Source organism: Pisolithus orientalis (genome assembly GCF_024613125.1).
Source record: "Pisolithus orientalis strain OTSU chromosome Unknown F5J12scaffold_48, whole genome shotgun sequence".
NCBI classification, from domain to species: domain Eukaryota; kingdom Fungi; phylum Basidiomycota; class Agaricomycetes; order Boletales; family Pisolithaceae; genus Pisolithus; species Pisolithus orientalis.
Genome location: NW_026260829.1, coordinates 226,620 through 250,629, shown reverse-complemented (window position 1 = coordinate 250,629; position 24,010 = coordinate 226,620). Strand labels below are relative to the sequence as shown.

At 45.4% G+C, this 24,010-nt stretch overlaps 2 protein-coding genes across 2 annotated transcripts; one reads left to right on the top strand and one right to left on the bottom strand.

Annotated features, from left to right (window-relative positions):
• Positions 1-7,542: 7,542 nt before the first annotated feature.
• F5J12DRAFT_929615 (uncharacterized protein) lies at positions 7,543-8,833 on the bottom strand. Its single transcript, XM_051749501.1, has 2 exons — positions 8,298-8,833; positions 7,543-8,248 (listed from the first exon to the last, which is right to left on the bottom strand). Exons 1-2 carry the CDS (start codon positions 8,505-8,507, stop codon positions 7,946-7,948), a joined length of 513 nt encoding a protein of 170 aa, XP_051595809.1. The 5' UTR covers positions 8,508-8,833; the 3' UTR covers positions 7,543-7,945.
• Positions 8,834-18,206: 9,373 nt separating this feature from the next.
• Positions 18,207-18,968, top strand: F5J12DRAFT_726832 (uncharacterized protein; the record flags this gene model as incomplete). The annotated part of the gene is given in 2 exon segments (XM_051741751.1): positions 18,207-18,598; positions 18,617-18,968. Coding segments are annotated over 2 exon segments (744 nt in total), but the record flags the coding sequence as incomplete, so codon positions are not given.
• Positions 18,969-24,010: the final 5,042 nt, after the last annotated feature.

Here is a 24,010-nt window from a genome sequence, read left to right as displayed (position 1 = left end):
TGCTGATGGTTCCTGCACATTCAGCAATTGCTTGAGTAGATCCACATTCATACCATCTGCTGGGGGAGCAGTTGGTTCCCATTCATTCAGGAACCAATTCATCAAGTTGTCATGTGGGTCTGTTACTAGAAAATTAGTTTGTTTGTTAGCTGGAAGGGCAAACGTGCCAACTCACTGGCTGCAATTCTGCCCTCTGCCAGAGCAGTTGGCTCCCTTTCCTGCAGGAACTGATCCACCAAGCTTTCACATGAATCTATAGCAAAAGAATGTTTGTTGTTTAGCTTGGAGAGAAATCATGTTCACTCACTGGCCGTGATATCCATGTTCAACCCCACCATATCCACCCTTCCACTTGAGACAATTGGTGGAGGGGTTGGCTCTCACAACTCACACAGTTGTACTAGTGTCTCCTCCAGATTTTTGGACTGCTTCACACAGGAGCTAGATTGCCTTGGCTCAATTGGTCTTACATTAGCTGTGGATGGCTTAGGTCACTGGATCCAACAATGAAGACAACCTCACCTTGACAATGGAAACAAACTTGGCAGGACTGTTTGGTGGACATATTTGATGATGATGGGTTCACTGATAGGTTGATGATCAATCAAGATTTAAACTTGTAGGAAAAATGGTGAGAATATCATTCACACCATGGGAAGCAAGGTTGGACAATGGTGGACGGAGCCAAATTTTGGGTAACAGCAATACATGGGAGATGAGCAGAAATATCTCCCTACATAGATAGCTACCAGTCGCTTCCACATGGCCAATACATAGACCTGTCCCACTCAGCTCTCTGCTCAATTGTCCTGCTCAACTGTCCTGCTTAACTATCCCTCTCTCTGATATCAAAGACACCTCTCACAACCACCATGAGCTACTGTACATGCTATACACTTGTATTCTAATGTGTCACACTGGGCTAAGCCCTCTATAGACCATACACAAGTTCCAGAAAAGGTTTCTGCTCTGACTGTTTGAGGGATTCGACAACTACTTCTGCTTCTGATTGCTGCCTGTTTGCTTGTGCAATCTCTTTGCATCAGGAGATGGAACATCTGCATCTGGCCTTGCAGGGGCCTTTCTGACACGAGGTGACTTCCAGGTGCTCCAAGGGATGCCCTGTTTCACATTTGCAGATGCTGCATTGGTGGTCACAGATCCATTATGGTTGGACTTGGACAAGTATTTGGCCCCAGGTCAATGTCAATTCATGTCTGGCTCACTTGATTCTGACAGAGCCTGCTTAATATACAGCACAAACTTGTTAGCCATAACAGCTGATTCAACATGACCAAACTTGCCTGGTGTGTGAGCTTCAGGGTGGATTTCAGCTTTCCACCTTTTTTTCTGCTCATTGACCCCTCCTCAGTTGTGTGGTCAGTGAAAGGAATACTCTCCAATCCATCTTCATCTGTGTATTCTGAGTGGTCCTGTAGTTCAGTGGTGTACTTGTTCCCTGAGTGCAGATCAGGGTTTGCTGTGAATACAAGTTACAGTGGGAAGCTCACTATTCAGGGATGTTGCCATTTTCTTTGAATTGGATAGGGTGGGAAAATAAGTGTCTTCATCAGCTTCATCATCAGAATCATGGCCATTGCTTTCCTACCCATTATAGTCAGTTAGTGCTTTATTTTACAGATGATGCACTGGGGTCTTTGCATGGGCTGGAAGTGCAGAGAGCTGCTCACTATGGGAACCATCAGCTGGTGGGGGATTTGAGCAGGAACAAGAAGGGAATGGTGTCTTGGCATGGTTTTTCCTCCTGCCAGATACCTGAAGACCAGAATCACATTAGTGCTGATCTGTCATGCATGAAAATCACACATGGTGCACCTTTTTAGCAGAGGGACCATCTGTTTCAACATTGCTTGCCTCAGCCTTGCTGTGATCATCCAAACTGTCATCTGCACTGTCATCCATGCTATCATCTGCACTATCATGTGCCACTCCCTCTTCCTGTGCTTTACCCTTGCCCTTGACATTTTTCCTTCCAGGATTCTTTTTGCATTTGGGGGCAGGTGTCTGTTGGTATTTCCACTGCCTCACAACCTGGAGGGGTGCCAAAGTTCTATCCACTGGTGGCTGCAGCTTGCCAGATCAATCAATCCATTTCTGAAATCCAATCACATCATTTGGATGGGATTCCTGTTGCTTGTGCCAAAAGGACAGCAGCTGGGTAGCTGTTGTCATCCACATGTGGCTTGGGTTGTGGTCAAAGGTAAATCCTTCAGGAAGATGGTGGGCTGCTATCATTTCCACTTGATGATGACCAAAATTCTTGAATGGCACTGCTGACAAGGGATTTCCACATGCTAATCCTGATAGCACTCATCAGAGATTGAGGACACTAAATACTCTGGCCACTCACAGTAGTGAGCAGTCACAAATCCACAAACCATTTTTTGTAGTTGGTCCTGGCTAAGACCCATGATTTCTCCTATCCATATCTCTCCATCAGCATTTTTCACCAATTTCATGGAGTCAACCTTGCCAGTCCTTGTTGCTTTGGCTGCTGTCTTTTTCTGAGCACATTCAGGACTTGACCCACTATCATGCTCAAGTGGTGTTCCTGGTTCCTCAAATGTTTCCCCAAGGTACTCTTGCCAGCTTCCTTCCAGTGTGCAGACATCATTGAAGAGGATTCCATCTGCAATTTTGTTATTGAAGTCCATACTGTCATTGCATGAGTCTTACCTAGGCCTAGAGGAGCATATAGTGGACTCATGTGCATGCCTGTATAGTTCCCTCCTCATTTTTCCACCCAGCCATGCACACTATGTGCATTCCACAATACCTCCACATCTCCATTGCAAAGTTTCGGACATACTTGTACCCATACTTGGCTGCATTCCTGGGAACCAGGATAAATTGAAGACTGGGAAGTTGACCTCATACAATCACACCTTGCTTTTGTCTCTGGTGCAGGGCCTTCCCACCCATTCCACCTTTCTGCTATATCTTCAGCTGCAGCCAATTGTTCCTCCATCAGGTTGTCCTGAATAAAAGCCATCAATGCATTCTGATACTGTTGGATCTGCTTGCTTCCATGGGTATTGCCTTCTTCTACTTTCATTTTTGCAAGCTTTTGCTGTATTTGCTCTTGGTACAATTCATGGACCACTGCCTGCACAGAGTATTTGTAACTGGATCTAAGGGTAATGCAGGGCTTCTTTGACTGGAGGGGCTTTTTCAACCAATCTTGTACTAGCTACAAGGGTGCTTTGAATTGTGAGCATCCAAATCAGAACTTTTAGAGCATACCTTGCACTGGGTCTGGACTTTGCTCCCTCTCAACTCCTTGTTCCTGCCCAATTGCTGCATCTCCTCCCATATGGATAGCAGAACTGCAGGCTTCTTCTTCTTCCCTGCTTGCCTCCATTCCTGGTGTCAGTGCCCAAGGATCTCCAACTCTTCCACTTCAAACCATTCTTCCTCCCTTTCCCCCACATCTGATGGTTCTATGTCTCACTCACCATCAGCATCATCTCTTTCCATCTGATCCCAGGCATCTGATTCATACTGGGTCTCCATGGAGTATGGTGTGGTATGATGTATAATGGTGTATAATAGATGGTTGGCTACTAAGTTTTTTCATGCCCTTGTTTGGTCTCAATGCATTTCAGTACTAGTGTGGTCATGCCAAGGAATTTGTTTGGACCTCCATGAAGTGACTGAAATATCGAATCAGGCTGATCTCTTTGACAGGATCCTGCCTAAAGGCAGATTAGCTCCTGGTTTGCATCTGGGCTGTCAGTTGACTTGACCATCATAATCCAGGCAAAGCACCCAAGTAATGTTGCAGCAGGAAGGGAATGTGCAGGCAGGGATTGAGCAGTAATAAGAAAGCAGCACCATGCATTGTGCAAGGCCAGTGTAGTTGTATTTGTATTTATGCCCTGACATGTGTTAAGCTTCTGACATTGATAGAGCTAAATGATAAAGTGACTTGCACTAGCAGTAGCATTTCTAACAACTGACCTCATACTGTGAAATCAGCAACCTCCAGATGGCCAAGGGAAGCACTCAAAAGGGTATGAGAATGATTGGTCCTACCCCAGGCCATCGGGTGAAGCAGCTGGAAGTGAAGACTCAGAGAACTGGAGGTAGATATAGATCATGATTGGTAGAAGTCGCAATCAAACAGCCAGATCCAACAACCCCTGTCCACTCTCCCCAATCCTCACCATCCAAGCATTCAAGGTCTTGCTTCCCCAAGTACTTTGATGCATGGGTGGATTCAGCCTTTGACAGACATGAAAGCATGAGCCCACTGGTCCAGCAACTGATGTTACCACAGAAAAAGGTATGCAGCAGTTCACCAACCTGAAAGTGGACCTCACATGGTGTGTCAGATGCAGAATGATTACATCTGCAAATGGGTTCCACAGAAGGGGGAGTTCTTGAAGATACTCCTGGAGCTGGAAGCCTCCCCAGAGCCAAGGAACTGCACCTGGTGTGGCAATGACAGGGTATACAGATGTCTGGTGTAGGGAATGTAATTTCCCTACCAGGGGAATTGCCTTATTTTGCTTGTTTTACTTCATTTTCATTCTAGATACTTTTTTCTATGAGTTGCACTTAGGTGCCATTCAACCTGCAAATGCAAAGTCCAAGTTTTTGACTTCAGCTTCAGTTAAGAGGGTCACGTGATGTGAACTATCACATCCATCCACCTGAGGTCCTGCTCATTGCACTTGCATGGCCTTACAATCAATCCTCTAGACCCACAGAACCCCCTGCCTCCCCCCAGGACTTGCAAGAAAGCTGCAGTATGGACAACAGAGGAGGGAGGCACATTACTGGATTTCTTGGCCTCTCATCTTTCACAGGCTGGCAATGGGAACTTTAAGAAGGCTATGTGGAATGCTGCAGCAGCCCACATGGCTCATAATTATCCACCAGGTCCAGATAAGACAGCTGAATCATGTGAGCAGAAGTTCAAGGCAGTAAGTTGTTGTATCATTCTTTTTTTTTGCCTTGCTAACAATTATCCAGCTTAAAAAATCCTACTATGCTGTCACCAATCTTAAATTGGTGGCCTCTGGCTTTGCTTATGATGATGAGTATGGTGTGATGGTCTCACTGGCAACACCAATCTTTGGGATTGGTATGTAAAGGCAATGTAGTTTTTTTCTTGTCAGATCATCCACTAACATCTAGTCAGGCACACAAAGACATGAAGCCATTTCGCAATTCTGGGTTCCCCCACTTTGCCAGCATAGAGCTCCTTCTCCCCTCGCATGGCTGAGGTCAGTTTATCTACCAGCCACACACCACTACCATGCCTTCTACAACCATGACCTCTGCCTTCAATACTCCTGCCTCTACTGCACCCCCCACCACTTCAACTATTCCTACCCCCCCTCCCTCCCTCTCCCTCCTTGACATGACACACACACTCAATGCTCACCATCACAAGGACACACAGTCCATGGATCCAAACTTCATCCCCCCTTCTGCACCATCAAGTTTTTTGTCACATGTGTCAGCTGGGTCATCATTGTCATCAGCCATCACCAGCATCAGTTGCAGAAAAAGGAAAGCTGAGTCTGTTGTGATGTCTGAAGGTGGATTGAAGCACTCTTGGCCCCCATTGGCCAAAGTGTGTGCTGAAGAAGATTGCAGTTCATTCATTGCTGCCATCACCTCCAGGCTCAATAACTTCACACATGCAATCACTGCCCCATTGCCCCTGCCACCCATTACCAATCCCCTCATTGATGCTGCCATGGACTACATCAACAACATGCTGCAGCTCTCAACAGATGATCAGATTGACATTGGCAACTACTTCCTCAGTGCATCCCTGGATGAAGTGAATATTTTCCTCTAGCATCAGGAGCTGGCAAAGCAGATTTGGGTGCAGCATTGGCTGATGAAGTACTGGGATGGGCAGAGATAGGTGTTTGTTTGTTTGTTTTTTTACAATATACAAATGTACCCCCCCCTGCATATCTTTTCAAGTCCCCCCCCTTATACAAATACGTACATAATAAAATGTACATGACTATGACTAGCTTCCTTTTGACAATGCAAGTTATTTTTCCACATGAGTGTGAAACAATTGTAAGAACATATATTTGTACACCATGAAATCTGAATGTTCAGGCTCAGAGAAGGCCCCTAATTGTAAGCTGGTGCTGATAGTCAATCCACATCTCCTCTGCAATGTTGTCACACCTATTATCAGCCCTTTTCCTCTCTGCAGCATCTGCTGGTCCATCACCAAGGCTTCCAATACCATCACCCTCTCCTATGTCCATGGCAAGTTCAGGGTCAAAGAACTCTTCTGGATCATAGTGCTGTATGAAATTGTGGAGGGCACAGAGAGAAGCAGGCACTTGAGTTTGGGTGTGGATGCCATATTCAGGGGGAATTTGAAGAATCCTCCACCTGCATTTTATAACATCAAATATCCAATCCATGGCATTTCTAAGTCCAGCATGGCAAAGGTTGAATAACTCCTCTCAGTTTTGAGGTCTATAAAATAGAAGTTACAGGTACACTGAGCAGGATGGAATAGCAACTTACCTTAATCCAGCCTGGCACCATTCTTTCAGATGGTAACAAACACCTTGATAGGGAACCAGAAGTGCATCACAGGTCCCAAACCCTGCATCTGCAAGAAGGTACTTCCCAGGTGGCATGTGCAAGTCATTCCTGTGTGCATCATGCCACATGGTTGCATCTGCAGTTGACCCATCAAAGCCAGTGAGGGCATATGTGAAGAAGAAGTCAAAATCACAGATAATGAGACAGTTTTGAGATAGGTAGCCCTTCCAGTTCCTCATGTAAGGCTGGTCCTCAGCAGCAGTGAATGCTTGAATATGAGTGCCATCAACTGCACCAATACAATCCTGGAAAAATCAGAAGCATGGGTCACTAGTAATCATAGTTGATATGGGAGTGTTGTTGGTGGGGAATTGCACTTGGGATGCATAGAATTGTCCCCCAGAAAAGAAAGCCAACATTGCTTTGAAATATCTAAAAAATTGTGAGAAAAATATCAGACAGTCCAATGAACTCCCTACCTAGTGATGGTCCCTGGTGAGTGTTGGAACCTCTCAGCAACATGCTGGGATGACAACCCAGTAACACAGGTGTAGAGGAATATCCCAAGTTGTTCCTCCACAGAAATTCCATGTGCAAGTGCCACATGTGAGGTGTGATCATGTGGCTGCTTCCCGTGCCTGAACACCACTCATCTAGCAAATTTGGGTGGGTCTCTTTGCAGGATACCCATTTATTTTGTGAATAATTACATGGCTGACATAGAGTGGCTTCCAGTAGCATTGAATTGAGTACAGATGTACAGGCAAGGGTTGTGCACAGCCCGCAAGTCTCCCGACCCTCACTTTCTCGCATGCGCGCCTTCCGCTTAGTCAGCGAATTTGCAGTGGCTGCAAGCACAGCCACCTGCGAATTTTTCGGAATAAATGGACTTCGCATTCGCGCGGGCGTGCACAGCTTATATAATCATCACGTGACTACATTGCCGAAGTCGAAGTCGAAGTTTTTGACTTCGACTTTGGAGGGTGAACGGCACCTACATGTTTATTTTTCTTTTCTTTTTCTGTGTTTTACCCCCCCAGGCTCGAGTTCCCCACGGAACGCCGCTTAGCATCGCACCCAGCGCCTTCCCACACTCTACATGATGCCTCCCATCCGCAGATACAGTTCCGGCAAGGCACACTGTCGACGAGGCCACCATCAACACCGCTTGTCGCTCGTCAAGGTGGATACTACCTCCCTCATACCGAGCAAGTATCCAGCGTGTATCTCGCTCGTTTTTGCGCCGCGCCTCTCGCTTTTTGGCAGGCTCGTACTACTCGCCGTCAGCTCTCTGTCGGTACCAAACCCGTTTGCATGCGCCCAGCCGTTCGGGAGATATTCGCATTTTTGTGGATAGGTGCATTCTCAAGGTCTTGTTGTCATATCTCCCTCATTTCCGCGCCGCGCCTCTCGCTTTTTGGAAGGATTGTAGTCCACGACGAATTCTCCATGTTGATATCAGGATTGTTCGGATAGGTCCAGTAGCTCCGGAGATGTTTGCATTTTTGTGCGAAGGCCCATCCTCGAGGTCTTGCCATAGTTGCTCATGCAGTTCTGCGTCGCTCCTCTCGCTTTTCCGGTCGTTCATTCCTCTCCATGAGCCCTTTCTGGAGACACATGGTTTATAAAACTCCGCGCAACCGTTGTTGAGATATCGCCATTTTCGTGCTTGGAGGGTTTCGGGACGGTTTGGCTTGTAACTCAGAATCGGGTGATCCAATGGGCGCATTTATGCATTCTACCTGTTCGTCTACGAGTCCCCTACCGCCTCCCGGAACTTCGTGTTGACCGTCCCAGCCGTTGTTGTGCGAGTCAACCCTTTCTCCTGCCCTTGAGGTCCTTTCGTCGTATCTCGTGCACTCGAGCACTGTTCCTCTCGCTTTTCTGGCAGTCCGTTCCCCTCGCGCAGCCCTTTCCGGGGACGCCTCTTTTGTCAAAATCCACGCAGACATCGTCGAGATATGCTCGTTTTTGTGGTTGGAGGCACCTTCAGACAACTTTCCGAATATCTCAGGCCCGCGTAGACAGATGCCCTCCGTCTCTTTTTCAGCGCGTTCGTCATGTTCCCCTCCATCATTGCTGGCAGTTTCACTGCGTCCCGAGCGTCTGTCGTTGGTCTGTAGTGTTCCTTTTTCAGTCAACAATGCTGTATGCACGATAACTCGCCCATTTCATCGCCGGACCTCTCGCTTTTCGGGGACTTTGTACTACTCGTCGAGGCCTTTCTGACGGTCTATCATGCATCACTCTCGCTGCTGCCGTTGTAGAGATACGCGCCATTTTGTTGTTGCAGACACCTTAGGACAACTCTGCGAGTGTCTCACCCGTTTCTCGACGGGATCTCTCGCTTTTCGGGATCCTGATGCCACTGTTCCACAGCTTCAGAATGGTACCTTTTCCGTCGTCGTCGCTGCAGAACTCGTGGCTACATTTGGTTGTTGGTGAATGAGGATACCCTTGGGCAGATTTGTGGATATCTCAGGATCGGGCGCGCGGATTCCCTCCACTCGTTTTGCAAGGTACTCACTACATTCCCTTCTGTTGTCATGTCTCATATCGCGGCATTCCGAGCCCCCATTTTTCGTTGATGAGTCGATGTCTCACCCTCCCCCATGACCTTGGGTTCCTGTGTAGTCGAGCCACCTTTGGGTTGACTGGGGACAGTCAAGATCTCGAGTACCCCTGGGGTGTAGGGAATGTAATTTCCCTACCAGGGGAATTGCCTTGTTTGCATTCACATTCACAGTTCTGGATGACTTCCTGAGGGACAACCTGGAATGTGGAATGTCTGGTATGAACTATTACAGCAAGTTGCACCAGATCACATCCAGTGTGTTTCCACACCTTGTTCCAGTAAGATTTGGTATTTTTGTTCCAAGTGTTGGAATGTCTGAAGGGTCAATCAGGATAGATACTGTGAGCTTCTATGGGTTGCATGGAAATGGCAATACCTCAAGCTACTTAAATGGAATGTATTCCACAGGACAACCAGGTCAGCAGAGAAAGGTGGTGTCAAGTCTGGGCTTACTCTGACCAACTCCGATGCTTGTTGAGGTCCAGGGAGAGGTTCAGGAGCAAGTCTGATGGAAAGAGTAGAACTCCAACTGGCAGAGTGTTGGCAGGAACAAAATCTGCCAAGGTAAGGGTGGAGCAAAGTGAGGGTGTCAGGTTTAGCTCATGCACTACCCCCTTGCATGATCTCAGCCCTCATATTTCAGAGGGGGAGTACAGATGGACAGTCAGAGGTAACTCTGATAGGCAGAAGATGGAGGCAGAGGGAGTAGGAACTACATTGATATTCATACTGAGGAACAATGGAGTATGATACATGCTTTTATACTACCATGGAGGTACAGTAACTGGAATCACCACTGACATATGGAGACCCAGAAATTTTCAAGTAAAACTTCCTAGATGATGAATGAAGGGTAGACAGAGGGCATATGAACAGGTAACATAGAACATCCAGAAAAGGAAACAGTCCAGGCACTGGACCATGCAGTGTGTGTGCTGCAGAGTACCTGACTGCGACCTGTCAGGGAGGAGTCTGAAGGTAGTCACATGACCCCTCAGAGAACAGTCCATTCAGTCTGGTAGGGGAGCAGTGCAACTCCAACAGCAGCTGGAGCAGAGATGGCTTGTGACTGACGGAAGTTGGGTGGAGTTGGTGTGTTAGTGAGTGAATGACCAGTGGAAAGGGGTGTGGAGTGAGTGAGGACCTAGGATGAATGCATGACCATGACAGGTGGACTGGCATTATTTTGTGCAGCATGCCCCAGCCTGGAATAAATGTTAATACTTATGAGGATTTGGACCAGTAAGTGGTTCCAATAATGCAATCCTCATAGCTGACCTTCTCCAGCTGGTGGTTCACCCACACAGTAGTAATGGATGGAAACTTTAAAGCAGAACACATGCATGAGTGGAAATCTGAAGATCAGGTGTGGTTGATGGATGGACTAGGTTATATGGTGACCAATCCGCACTACATGGACTATTTGAAGGCCACTCCACATATCATAGAGGTATGAATTCATTCAACCCATGCAAAACATGATCTGAGCTCAGGCACAGAAATCCACCTGCAACAACCACAGAGCTATCAGTCAGGCAAATGCAGCCTGGGGAAAGCTTCATGCAACCAGAATTGGGGTGACTGCATGCACATGGCATGGATGCTTTTATCCACATTGTGTTGTTGACTTCCAAAAAGGAGAAAGGTATGAGGTTGAATCATTGATTTTGACACCCACTGATGGTGCTGCAGACAGTTGAACATGGACTACTCTTTGGCAAATGCATTGGGATACAATATGGAAGGGATCAAACAAGTGGTTTGCTTCTACAACATTAACTGCTCCTACATGACAAATCTGCAGAAGTGTGTGGGTTGAAGTGAGATGATTGATATCCTGTCATCACTTCAGATTATCCCTGGAATTGGCATATGGTATGTGCATGGGCACAAGAAGGAATGTTATGCATGGTATGCCCTGCTGTTCATCAAGGGGGCTGGATGGGTAGATGGAGAAATCATTGAAACATTTTGGTCTGTCCTTAATGTGGCATCTGCATCTGCATGTGGGATGACCTCACCACACTGCCAAGAACTGCTGGATTTCCAGATGAATGATTCCAACTTCATGAAGATGATTTGGATTGGTTAGTCTGAGGATCCACTTGCAGTGCACTCTCTGACATCCAAGATTAAGCAGATAGCCTATCATGGAAGCTCAAAGCAGCTCGAGCAGCAGTGCCATTGGTGAGGCAGGCATATATAAAGCTAGATGAAGCCTTGACTGCAGAGCAGTGAAACAGCTGTGAATGCAAGAGATTCATGCACTGCATGATCATGTTGACAACCCATCTGTCATGGACATCTTCAAAGTTCAATTAAGGGCAGGTATGGTGTCTGCCTTTTTGGATAAATGCAAAATACTGACATATCATGAGAAGTACCAACAGTGCATGCCATCAAACTAGCATTATTGGAGGAACCAAGACCCAGTGGAAGCCTACATGGAGCAGCTAGTTGGCTAGCACATGGTTTACACTTAGAAGAGGCCATAACCTCACTTCACATGGACAGAAAGGATGTTGGGGAATGGGCATCAGAATTGAAAAAATTGGCTATGGCATGCTGTGCTGATCACATTGCATCTGAACAATTGGGTTTTATTGTGGATGCCACAATTTACTTGAAGCTGCACCTTGAAGCAGGCTCCAACACTTCCACCAGTGAATCTGTACAGCAGACCACATTTCTTGACACAAATTCAGAGCAGGATTATGCTTTGGATGATGGTTGGCTGGACAATGTGGGGGATGAGTTGCCCACTGTGAGTCAAAGTGTGGTTCAGTGGTGAAAACCAACCAAAACCAACACAAAAGACAAAAAGAGTGAGTGGTGGTGTGCCTATGTGGTACCTAGATGGTAGAACCTGTTCTTTGGGAGGGTTTTTGCAAGCTACAACACTCAAAGATGAGTGCTGAGGGTTGGGGGTGCTCCTGATGAAGAAGGAGCAGGAATGCAAGAGAATGTGATAGGGTAGACTGCTGTCAGCCTACAGAAGGATGGATGATGACTTAATTCAATGTCCTAAGCTGCACTGAGCTCAGGGAGGGCTTGGAGTGAAGTATATTGATGATAGACAAGGATAAGTGAAGTAGATGATAGTTAGACCCTTAATAAAGTCTCAACTATCAAAGCTGCTGAATGAATTACTGAGTGATGATAAAATGTGAGCAAGAGGGGCTCTCTGATGTCTTCTTTTTTTGCTACCTAAGTACAGTGATTTATATACAGTACAGGGGTGTTTCCCTTGGAAAACAAGGTGCAAATCCTTTCCAATTTTGGAAGGTAAGATCATGTGGCTGAGCACTACAAGTGAGTGTGGGAATGGTCTTGGTATCTGCAGAAATGGTGGAGATATGTCAAAAACTGGAATGCTGTACATGGGCACTTAAGAATTTTAGCCAGCACTTAACTCACTCCCTTTCTTTTTCTCTGGCACTGATGACCTGTTCTTGTGTGAGGGATGACTGCCAACATTCCTGGCTGTCCTTCTTCACATGAGGGCTATGGTCTTCATCTCCATTCATCAGCTGTATCCATGTCCACCTCACCAAACACCTTTGGTGTGTGACACCACTTCAGATGGAACCCTGGCAGGACTGCAGGACAAATTGCCACTTCCATCTGCTCTTGGCATTGACACATGTCGAGCTCAAGTGCTTCAAAATCTTGCAGAAATGGAGCTGAAGCTTTGCACAGGTCAAGCTAATGATGTGCTATATGGCCTCTATCTTATGTTGGCAGACAAGGTGGCTGTCTTTCGGGGGGTGGTGCACACAGCTAAGAGCTATTCTGTGAAAACTTGGGCCTGGGATATGATCTGTGCTATCAATGTCTCAGTAAAACAACAGGCCATGATTTATAATTGATGCAGAGATGCCATGGTTGTACTTGGTGCAGGTGCAGATATCTTAGGATGTTATCAAGAGCTTCATAAAGAAGACCTGGCTGGGCAGACAGCAGCCTTCTCCCAAAATGCACAGGAGCACCATGGAACCCATCTTCCATGGTTTTGGTTGATCAATGTCCCACAGGACACAGAATCAAAGAGTTGGATGTCTGAATGTATGTTGACCTTACTGTTCAACAGTGCTTTAAGGTTGATGAACTTTCTTCAATTAGTTTATTGCATTCATTGGCTGTGAGCAAAATCCCTCAAAGATTGTTGGGAAGAAGAGGAAGAGCTCATAATATCAGAATTTCAATGGGCTATAAGTTTCTTCAGATTTCAAGCAAAAGAATGGCATAAGATACAGATGGGAAGCAGCACTATTGGAGCTCCTGGGGTGCAGTGTTATGCAGCAAGGCAGAGGATGATGTATTTGAGGTTGGCTGAGCATGCCATGAATGTGACTGATATTCAGTTTGTTCTGGAGAAAGATTTGTAGTTAAATGTTAGCTTAATGTGAACCTGCAGTTTCCATTCCCTGCCCTTGCATTCCACCCTGTAGCTGATGGGTGGGTCAGTGGGTACTTTGTGGGAAATGTCCAGTGGCAAGCTAGCCCATTCATTCACCTTTTACATGTTTTAATTCCATTGTGGATATGTCTGGTATGACATGAGTATGTATATTGTTTGTATTGAAAGGCTCATGCATCCATGGGCTGAGATGAATGGCAACAAACCATTGTTGGGAAACAGAATATTTATTGCTCACTACTGAGGGTGAATTGGTCACTAGTGACTGGCTGAATGCCCTTGGTTGTATTTCCATCTGTGGAGAAATATTTATCTGCTCATTTGTCAAGCTTCCACCTATTGAAATACATTGGCTCCTGCAATAGCAGAATGCAACATTTTCCCTGAATTGAACCTTGCAAATCTCACAATCCACTCATTTGCATGTGTCCCACCTGTGGGCATACCTTGGATCCTATGTTAGTGCAGTGAGAATATTGCTTTGCATTTGCATGCAATGACTGATTGCTCTCAGCCTTGCATCTTGCACAGTCTGCTCATTTTGAAGGGTTCCTTCTATCAGGATCCATTGAATGCCATGTTAGCAGGTCAACACAGTCCATATCAACCTTGCATATTGCACAGGCTGCTCATTTGGAAGGGTTCCATCTATTGAGATCCACAGAATGCTGTTTTTGCAGGCTGACATCTTTCTTTGCATTGTTATCCTATCATTAGCCATTATCATGTTTTGTAACTCTCAAGTGAATGCTGTAAATAGCATAGCCCACTCATTCACCAGGTGTCTGTCTATTGGGATTCATCAGCAGCTGTATTAGCAGACTCAGATGTGTTGGCCAAATCAGACTATTAATTGCATTTGTGTCAAATGGCAGGTTGCTATCACATATTGCACAGTCTGCTCATTTGCAAAGGTTCCATCTATCAGGTTCCATCAGCTCTGGTTTTAGCAGAATGAGACCATCCCACTATCTCATTTTTCAAGTTTCAAGTTAACTATTCTATGTCACAAAGCCATGCATTTGCTAAGCTTCCACTATCAGGATACATTAGCAGTTGTTTTAGTAGAATGAGATTATCCTTTGCAATTCTGTTGGCTGTCTAGCAATTATTGTCTTTTTCTCACTCTTAAATAAAGGTTGAATATACAATGCAGCATGAGTGGTCAATTAAAATGGAAATATAAAATGACATCATATGTACCATGGAGTAGTAAAATGATAGACAGCCTTGTTCACCCTGCTGTCCTATCTGCCCTTGTCTCATCTGCCAGAGGCCCTAAGAAATCGATGAGATCATCACCCAATGCTTGTCCATATACCTGAATACACAGAGCCTCCAGCTCATGAGCCATCCTGTCCAGTGTCTGCATGGTTTCATCCTGTTGTATTTGGACATCAGACATTCAATCCTCATAGTATTGGTGGTGGTCCTCAGCATCACAGAGTCAACATTCCAAATCTTCAATTTGCTCTTTGATTGTGTTAGACATTTGCAACACCTTGGTGATTGGGGCACAGAGGGGTGATGGTGCACTGGGAGTTGCAGCAGTTGTGAGTTGGATGGGTGTTGCTGTTGTTGATGGGCAGGTGTCTGCTTTGAATACAAGGGTTAACTGTGATATTTAGTGTAAATGTAGAGTGATTAAATGTACCTGCTGCTGTAGATCCCTCTACCTCCTGCACGATGGATGGGCCAGCCTTGACAATTGAATCCACTTGTACAGCAGCTTGGATTGGGTGGGAATCCCTGCATTTGAATGCAGGAATATGAATCTCTAAATAAAATTTGAGTCAGCATAAATACATGAAATTGTGAAGATACTGAGTGAAGATCCCTCAGGGATCATCTCTCCCTGGTTGGAGGGCCTAACCCCAGCATTGATGGCTTTGGAAGCCATTGAAATGTGTTGCTTTGGGGGACATTCCTTTGGGCTTTGGGATTCTTGGGCCTCCATCATCAGGGGCAGACTTTGAGCTCACTTTTTTCTCCTGGCTCACAATGGATTCTGTCAAGTTGGAGTGGCAATCCTGCCTTTGGCATGGCTACATTGAATTTTGCAACCATCACACAGGAAGCAGGACTTCCTGGGGTTCTTTTAGCATTGGACCTTGCATCTGTGCCATGACTTGCAGGAATGGGGGTCAGGGGAAGGCATCCTTCTGGCAGCTATGGCAGTGTGACTGTATAGTCTGTCCAACAGTGGACAAGGCTTGCATTTTGATTGGCCTTGAGCAGGATCATCTTCATCATTGTTGGTTTCTGCTGTTGCCTTCCTAGTGCAGGATCAACATCTGGATCAATGGGACATCATTTTTGCAGCAGCTTTGCACTTCCACCTGCCTTGCACTGGTTCTTCCTCATTGTCCTCCTTCTCTGGCACCTCATCTTCACCCTCATCATCCACCTCCATCCTGTGTGAGCTATTTGCTATCATTTGCTCCACCTCTGCCTCAGTCACTTTCCATTTTCCTTTGTTGCTCATAGGCATTTTGGTCTCTTGAGTGGGTGGTGTTGGTGTTGGCACCACACAGGGCATAGGGAGGTCCAACCAGTGGTAGTCATATCGATGCTTGACAATGTCAAGCCACTTGTGGTTGGTGACATCAGTTTTGGAAGGGGATAGGGAGGTCTTCCACTCAGGCCACAGGTGCTCAATCGAGCTGAGGTCTTCTTGCCACTTTAAGAACATGTCAATGCCAATGAGGGTCATCAGAATCTCATCCATCCTAGTGATGAGGTTATGTACAGTGTCCTGAATGCATCAGTTAGTGAAAAAAATGTGATGATGCTATGACACACTAGTTCATCATTTATTGCCTTGATGGCACCTCTCCACTTCACAATCTTGTCTGCCTTTCCCAGCTTGCTGCTTTCCACAATATCCTTGAAGTAAATTTGAAGGATGTGGTTGGCCACAGCATCAAGCTCAGGTGATTTCTTGAAGAGCTTGCAAGACAATGATGATGACATGTTTCTGATGATGAGATGATGGAGTAGTTTGATGGTGAGAGTGGTGATGGTGATTGGAGAGTGGAAGAGTCAGAGGTTAAAGATGGACAATGAGATATGTGGATGTCACATTTTTTATCCCACCTATGAGTGATTCCCATGACATGACAGCAATACCAGTACAAGTCAATAATCCTGAATGCATATATGAAGCACAGGCTCAGATAAAAATATGATGCATTGTTCTGGAATAGCATTGCTGTTTGTTTTGTGTGTTTCCCATCTGCTCCAATGGTGGAGCCTGGCTTGCAGCTACATAGACCAGTACCTGAGATTCCAACTAAATAGGCAAATCATCCAATGTGAAACACAATTTATAGTGGGAAATTCAGATACTCTATAGTGTGAGAGGTTCCACTTTCTTCATTTCTTGTCTTCCTGGGCCCATCTTATATTGTGACAGGGGGATAACCCAATTATGGATAGGCCTGTCTATTTGTGGTGAGCTATCTATGATATGATGGATTGGCCCATCTTATGCAGTGCCAAGGGTTTGTAATCCTGCAATGGATGGATCAGCCCATCTTATGTTGTAACACTGGTTTTTGTTTTCCCTTATCTGCTGCCTGAGAATACCATGGATGGGCCCGTCCTTATGTAGATCCCTTTGATCTCCCTTTCTGCTGCCTGAGAATGCCTTACATGGACCATCCTTATGTAGATAGCTTGGATCCCCCTTTCTGCTGCCTAAGAATACCATACATGGACTCATCCTTATGTTGCAACAGGGGTGGATCTTGCTAGATGGGCCTGTCCATTTGTTGTGATGATATACATGATACTACTGAAGGGCCCATCCATATGTTGTGATGCTATACATGAGATTACTGATGGGCCCATCTTTATGTCTTGTCAGAGGTACATCTTACTGTGGACAGGCCCATCCATATGTTGCATAATACTACTGACAGGCCTGACCTTATGCTGTGACTCTATTAAATGATTCTAGTGATGGGCCTGTCTTTATGTTTCAACAGCAGTACATCTTACTGTCAACAGGCCCATCTTTATGTTGTGACAGGGGTATGGCTTATTATGAACAGGCCTGTCCAGATGTTGTGACACCATAAATGATATTACTCCCAGGCCTGTCCATATGTTGCCAACTTTGTATTATAATCATAGATGGGCCTGTCCTTATGTTGTGACCCTCTCCATGTTATGATAGGCAGGCCCACCTTGATGTTGCAACAGGGGTGTAACCTATGAGGATGGGCCCATCCATGTCTTACAGCAACTCAGTATACTTAATTGGTCATGGGCCTGTCTAAATGTTTCAACATCCTTACCCACCACAGGCCCTCCCATATGTTGTGGTAATGCACTTACAGGCCCATACATATGTTGCTCTCACTTTAGTCCCTTGGGCCTGTCCATGTGTACTGGCTAATCTATTTAGGCAGGCCCATCTCAGGGTCCATATAAGTGTTGGTGTTTTGGCACACAGGCTGCCCATGTGTTGTGACAAAATGTGACTACACTATGTGCCTCGTTGTTATTAATGTTACTACTGGTTGCCTTTACAATAAGACTGAGTGGAAGCATAGCTTCAAGGTTGATCTGAGGTTCAAAAAACTTGTTTCATCCATGATGACAAAAGTGGACAAGGGGCAGATCTGACCAGAGGTTGAAAGTTTCTTTGGATATGTCATGTTCTCACATATATGGAATTACCCTGAGGGCCCAGGGAAGGAGCCATTATTCAAGGATGTCAATGCAGTCAAATCTGTGTGGAACCTTTCAGACAAGCCCCTGAATAACAAATTGCATAATTTCTGCGAGGAAACACACAGACTTGGTTACAGCTGGGCATGGTCGGATACCTGTTGTATCGACAAGACCAATACCTTCATCCTCAATCAATCTCTTAAATCAATGTACAGCTGGTATGCAAATTCAGCAGCCATGCTCGTATTCCTTGCCAACATTGTGCATCTGTCCAAGTGGGGGGACCTTATGCACAGTCAATGGGTGACACAAGCACGGACTTTGCAAGAGCTTCTCTCACCGAAGATCATCCTTTTTTATGATTCCAAGTGGAAATGATACCTCAGCAATAATGTCCTGAACCACAAGGACTCTCTGGAAATCAAGCAAGAACTAGCAGTTGCTATCAGGATTCTGCAGAAAACTATCATCATGTTCTCTCCAGAAAATCTCAGGGTGCATGAAAAACTCCATCTTGCTTTGACACACAATGTGATGGTCAAGGAAGATATTGCATATTCTCTTATTGGCATATTCCAGTCCAATATCATACCACAGTATGGTGAAGGAGCTGATGCTCTTGGCCATCTCTTGGAGGGGATTGTAGACCATACCTGCGAGGTAACTGTGCTCACATGGTCTGGGAAGTCATTGTCATACCACAGTTGTCTGCCAGCTTCCATTTCTGTTTATGAGTAGACCCTTTCCAACCTTCTGTCACTCGATGGGGAAGAACTGGAAACATGAATTGGGGAATTAGATGTCAAGTTGCCCTGGGAAAGAACTCTGGAAGTCTATAATTGCATCAAGGGCCAGCCCAAGTTTATGAACCAATGTCTAGAGCTTTCATGCATCATCGTCCCTGTGGAAAGTCTCAAGAAGCCATGCAAAGGGGAGGACTCATATTGTGCAAAGGTATCAGGGATGGGGAAAGTGGCATTCATGGCTGCAGATGATCTTTCAGTGGACAATCCACAGAAATACATCTTTGTGCATCTGTGGATTCATCAACTCTGAGGTCCAAGTAGTGGGGTTGCCTGGCAACATTCCTTGGACATAGATAACTATCGCCAGGCACTAAAGATGATTGCCCACCTTGGTCAGCAGTTCAACGGGTGGCTTCTCATATGAGTCAAAGAGTATGAAGAGTACAAGAGAGTCACTACAGACTGCAAGATTGTACTCCCAGGACTAGGAACTGACATTCCCAAGGACATGCAAGGGAAAGTCTTAATAATCTAGTGACATGCATGGGGGGTTTGGGCTCAGTTTGGTTGGCCTGCCTTTTGTATAGAAAGCTGGACAATTGCACTTCTGTATGGCCAAAAGTTGGAACTTTTTCCAGTGGTCACATGGATGTGCAGCACATATCTTTGAAGTTAGGAAGTATTGTTGGTTAGGAGGACACCAGACACTGCAGTCATGTAGTTCATTTGGCCATAGGTCACACAGTCACACATTCATGCAGTCCAAAGGTCATGCAGTCATACATTCATGCAGTTTGTTCAGTCATAGGTCACATGGTCATCACCTTGTTTACAAGGTCACTGCACCCTGAAAACTGAGATGCTTTTTTCAACATCCCAGGCTATAGTATCATTTTGATGCATCAAAGTGTGATAATTGTAGCATTACTGTGATGCAAGACTGCCTAACTCCCTTATACCATAGTGATGTGTCAGTATACTAGTAGTGCAGATCTGAGATCTGCCCACCCCCTCCCCTTGGGAGTTTCTCCCCACAAATCCCCACTCCTCCGCATTTTATGTAATTACATAAGCATGAAAAAGCGCAGCCACTAATACTCCCAAAACATGTCCTCATTTGGCATGTGCCTGACATCTGACACTCCCACACACTGCCCTCATTGCCCCCAGCCTCCCTTCCTTCCTGGGCTCCGTCCCTGCCCTGTGGGCATTGTATATGATAGTTAGATGTACTATAAGTGTATTAGACCATAAATGAACGCTTTTCTGCCCATCCTAATGGGCCTAAATGATTGCAAAGTGGGATAGGAAAAACAGAAAAAGCGAACACTTTGTTGATATATTGGACATATATATCTATTTATTGTGTCCCCTTGAAGGGGCCATGTGTCCCTACAACATATCAAAAGTTGATAGGTTGGGATGGGGTGCTTCAAGTGTAGTGGCACAATTGCCTCCTCCTGTGTTACACCCTGAAAAATATTTTTCTGGGCTTTTTGGCACTGGTAATGTAATCTGACATGGTGTAGTGGTCATAATAAGTGTATTCACATGTAATTTGATCATCCATGCAGTGTCTGAAAGGCTCTGAAAAACTGGAAAGTATCTTAGGGGCTAAGACAAAAAAAGTGCTTGCATTTTTGATATATTTGACATGGGCACTTAAAAAGGAAACAGCTTGGAGGATGGCTTTATACCTACAACATATCAACAGCTCATTATGTGGGGCAGAAACCTTGAGGTGTTGTGCCATGATCTCTTCCTGCTGGTATGTAGGGGTTTCATCAGGTTTTAGGCTGTTTACTGCTATTCTGACTATCTAGGCAGCACTAGAATACTTATTGGCAGTCACCACAATATTCCCAAGTGCATATATTCAGGGGAGAGCACCATGGAACTGAAACAATCCTCCAGAGAGCATGGGATAAGGTGCAAAAAATTGTGGAGACTTTCAAAACATATCAAAAAGATGAAATAGCACACCCCACACCATGTGTGGTATCCAATGGATGGTAGTGCTGTGTTTCCCCTGGAGGATTGTTTCAGTTCCATGGTGCTCTCCCCTGAATATATGCACTTGGGAATATTGTGGTGACTGCCAATAAGTATTCTAGTGCTGCCTAGATAGTCAGAATAGCAGTAAACAGCCTAAAACCTGATGAAACCCCTACATACCAGCAGGAAGAGATCATGGCACAACACCTCAAGGTTTCTGCCCCACATAATGAGCTGTTGATATGTTGTAGGTATAAAGCCATCCTCCAAGCTGATTCCTTTTTAAGTGCCCATGTCAAATATATCAAAAATGCAAGCACTTTTTTTGTCTTAGCCCCTAAGATACTTTCCAGTTTTTCAGAGCCTTTCAGACACTGCATGGATGATCAAATTACATGTGAATACACTTATTATGACCACTACACCATGTCAGATTACATTACCAGTGCCAAAAAGCCCAGAAAAATATTTTTCAGGGTGTAACACAGGAGGAGGCAATTGTGCCACTACACTTGAAGCACCCCATCCCAACCTATCAACTTTTGATATGTTGTAGGGACACATGGCCCCTTCAAGGGGACACAATAAATAGATATATATGTCCAATATATCAACAAAGTGTTCGCTTTTTCTGTTTTTCCTATCCCACTTTGCAATCATTTAGGCCCATTAGGATGGGCAGAAAAGCGTTCATTTATGGTCTAATACACTTATAGTACATCTAACTATCATATACAATGCCCACAGGGCAGGGACGGAGCCCAGGAAGGAAGGGAGGCTGGGGGCAATGAGGGCAGTGTGTGGGAGTGTCAGATGTCAGGCACATGCCAAATGAGGACATGTTTTGGGAGTATTAGTGGCTGCGCTTTTTCATGCTTATGTAATTACACTAGAATAAGGTCGTTTCGCATGGCAGGCACCTTGTTCACCATGTTTGCACTCGAGCTCAATATTCAACCCCACAACACCCTAAAACATGTGTCTTTGCAGGTAGATGATTAGAGGCCCATGACACTGCCCATGGTGCTACAACCCCATATAACATACATCTTTGTACACAGAAGATTAGAGATCCAGATGGCAGATTACACAAGCTGTGTGGCCACAGCACCTCCATGATACACATCTGTGCCAGTGTCAATAAGATCCCACCAAGCTTCAGTTGCACCATCCATCCTTTCCAGCTGCTGATCCTCATTGTGCAAGTGCTCACAGGGGTGTTGCATAAATAGTCATTCATCAAAGTCTCTTAGCAGTCAAATGTTCTCCCGACCACAGCTACAGGAGAGAGCAATGTAGGCATTGAATGGGGTGATTTTGCCTGTGGGGGGGGAACCAATGTCAACAATGCAGTACTCGATTGTCTGTGCTTGTGCATGGTAATCAGTGAAAGTGAATGCAGGTGTGATAGGGAGTTGGATCCGTGTCACTGTACACTTGCTGCCAGAAGTCATCATGATGGTGAAAGTTCTTGAAAGAGGCATGATAGGCAGTACTCCTGATGGCAGACCTGGGAGGGGCCCCACCTTGGTGCACTTCATTTCTAACAGGACAAAAGCAGGCAGATACTGCAACACAATCTGATGTGATGGAGAAGGTTGCACACATTCTCTGGGGTCAAGGACAATGTCCACAATATGGCCTCATGCACTGTTCGCCATGTCTAGGTCAGTCAAGATGTTAAAGGTGACCATCACCTCCATTCCAATGGCAAGCTTGATTTTGTCAGACAGCCCAGCACATTCCTGCCTGTTTCATGCATGGTCAGTCTTCAGTTTAGTAGCCACAGCAATTTTCTCAGGCAATGACAGTGGACGCCCAGCTATGGAATCCCATGCAGGGCAAATGACCAGATAGGACCTGAGGTCCCCTGACTGAGATTGAGTGCACATCAAATTCCAATGCATATGCACAGCACGTCAAGGTGTGACCAGCACAGTGTTTCTCCAAGGTGCTTGCAAGAAGTCAGTTGCCAGACAACAGGGGTCAGAGAGCACCAGCCCTCGCAGCATTGACAGGTGATGGTCCTTACAGTTACTGTGACACACATGATGCAAGAGATCCATCCATCTGGCATCAGTCACTTGCACTTGAGTCTTGAGTCATACAATGATGTCAAACTGTTCAAAGATCTGTTGACTGATTACCTGATCCTCTGTATCCTTTGCAAGATTGCAAGGCCAGTAAAGAGGTGCAGATGTTTTGGAGGCCACAGGAGGAAATTGATGGCACAGTCCCTGGCCAGCAAGTGATACATTTCTATGATATTAACTGCCAGTATAGCAAAGGTTTAGAATGACAGCTACATGCCAATGCCTATATATCCATGCTGGATGGCATGCATATCTGCCCTGGCATTGGGTTGTGGCATGTTCATGGCCACCACACAGAATGCTTTGCATGATATGCTCCCAATTTCATTGTAGGTGCTGGCCAGGTGGATGGGGAGATCATGGAAACCTTGTGGTCCTCCCTGAATATCATTTCCCCATCTGCTGGAGGCATGGCTACTCCCCATTTGCAGGAGGTACTTGATTTCCAAATGAATGATAGCAATTTCCTAAAAATGACTCCACGATGCTGAGGCCCACTGCCAATACTATGAGGATCAAATGTATGATGTCCAAATACAACAGGACAAAACCATGCAGACACTGGACAGGATGGCTCATGAGCTAGAGGCTCTGCATATTCAGGTATATGGATGAGCATTGGGTGACAATCTCATTGATCTCTTAGGGCCTCTGGCAGATGAGACAAGGGTGGATAGGACAGCAGGGTGAATGAGGCCATCTATCATTTTACTCCTCCACAGTACATACAATGTCATTTTGTATTTCCATTTTAATTGACACTTGTGCTGCATCACATATTCAACCTTTATTTAAGAGTGACAAAAAGACAATAATGGCTAGACAGCCAATGGAATTGCAAAGGATAATCTCATTCTACTGAAACAACTGCTAATGTATCCCAATAGGTGGAAGCTTAGCAAATGCATGGCTTTTTGACATAGAATAGTTAACTTGAAACTTAAAA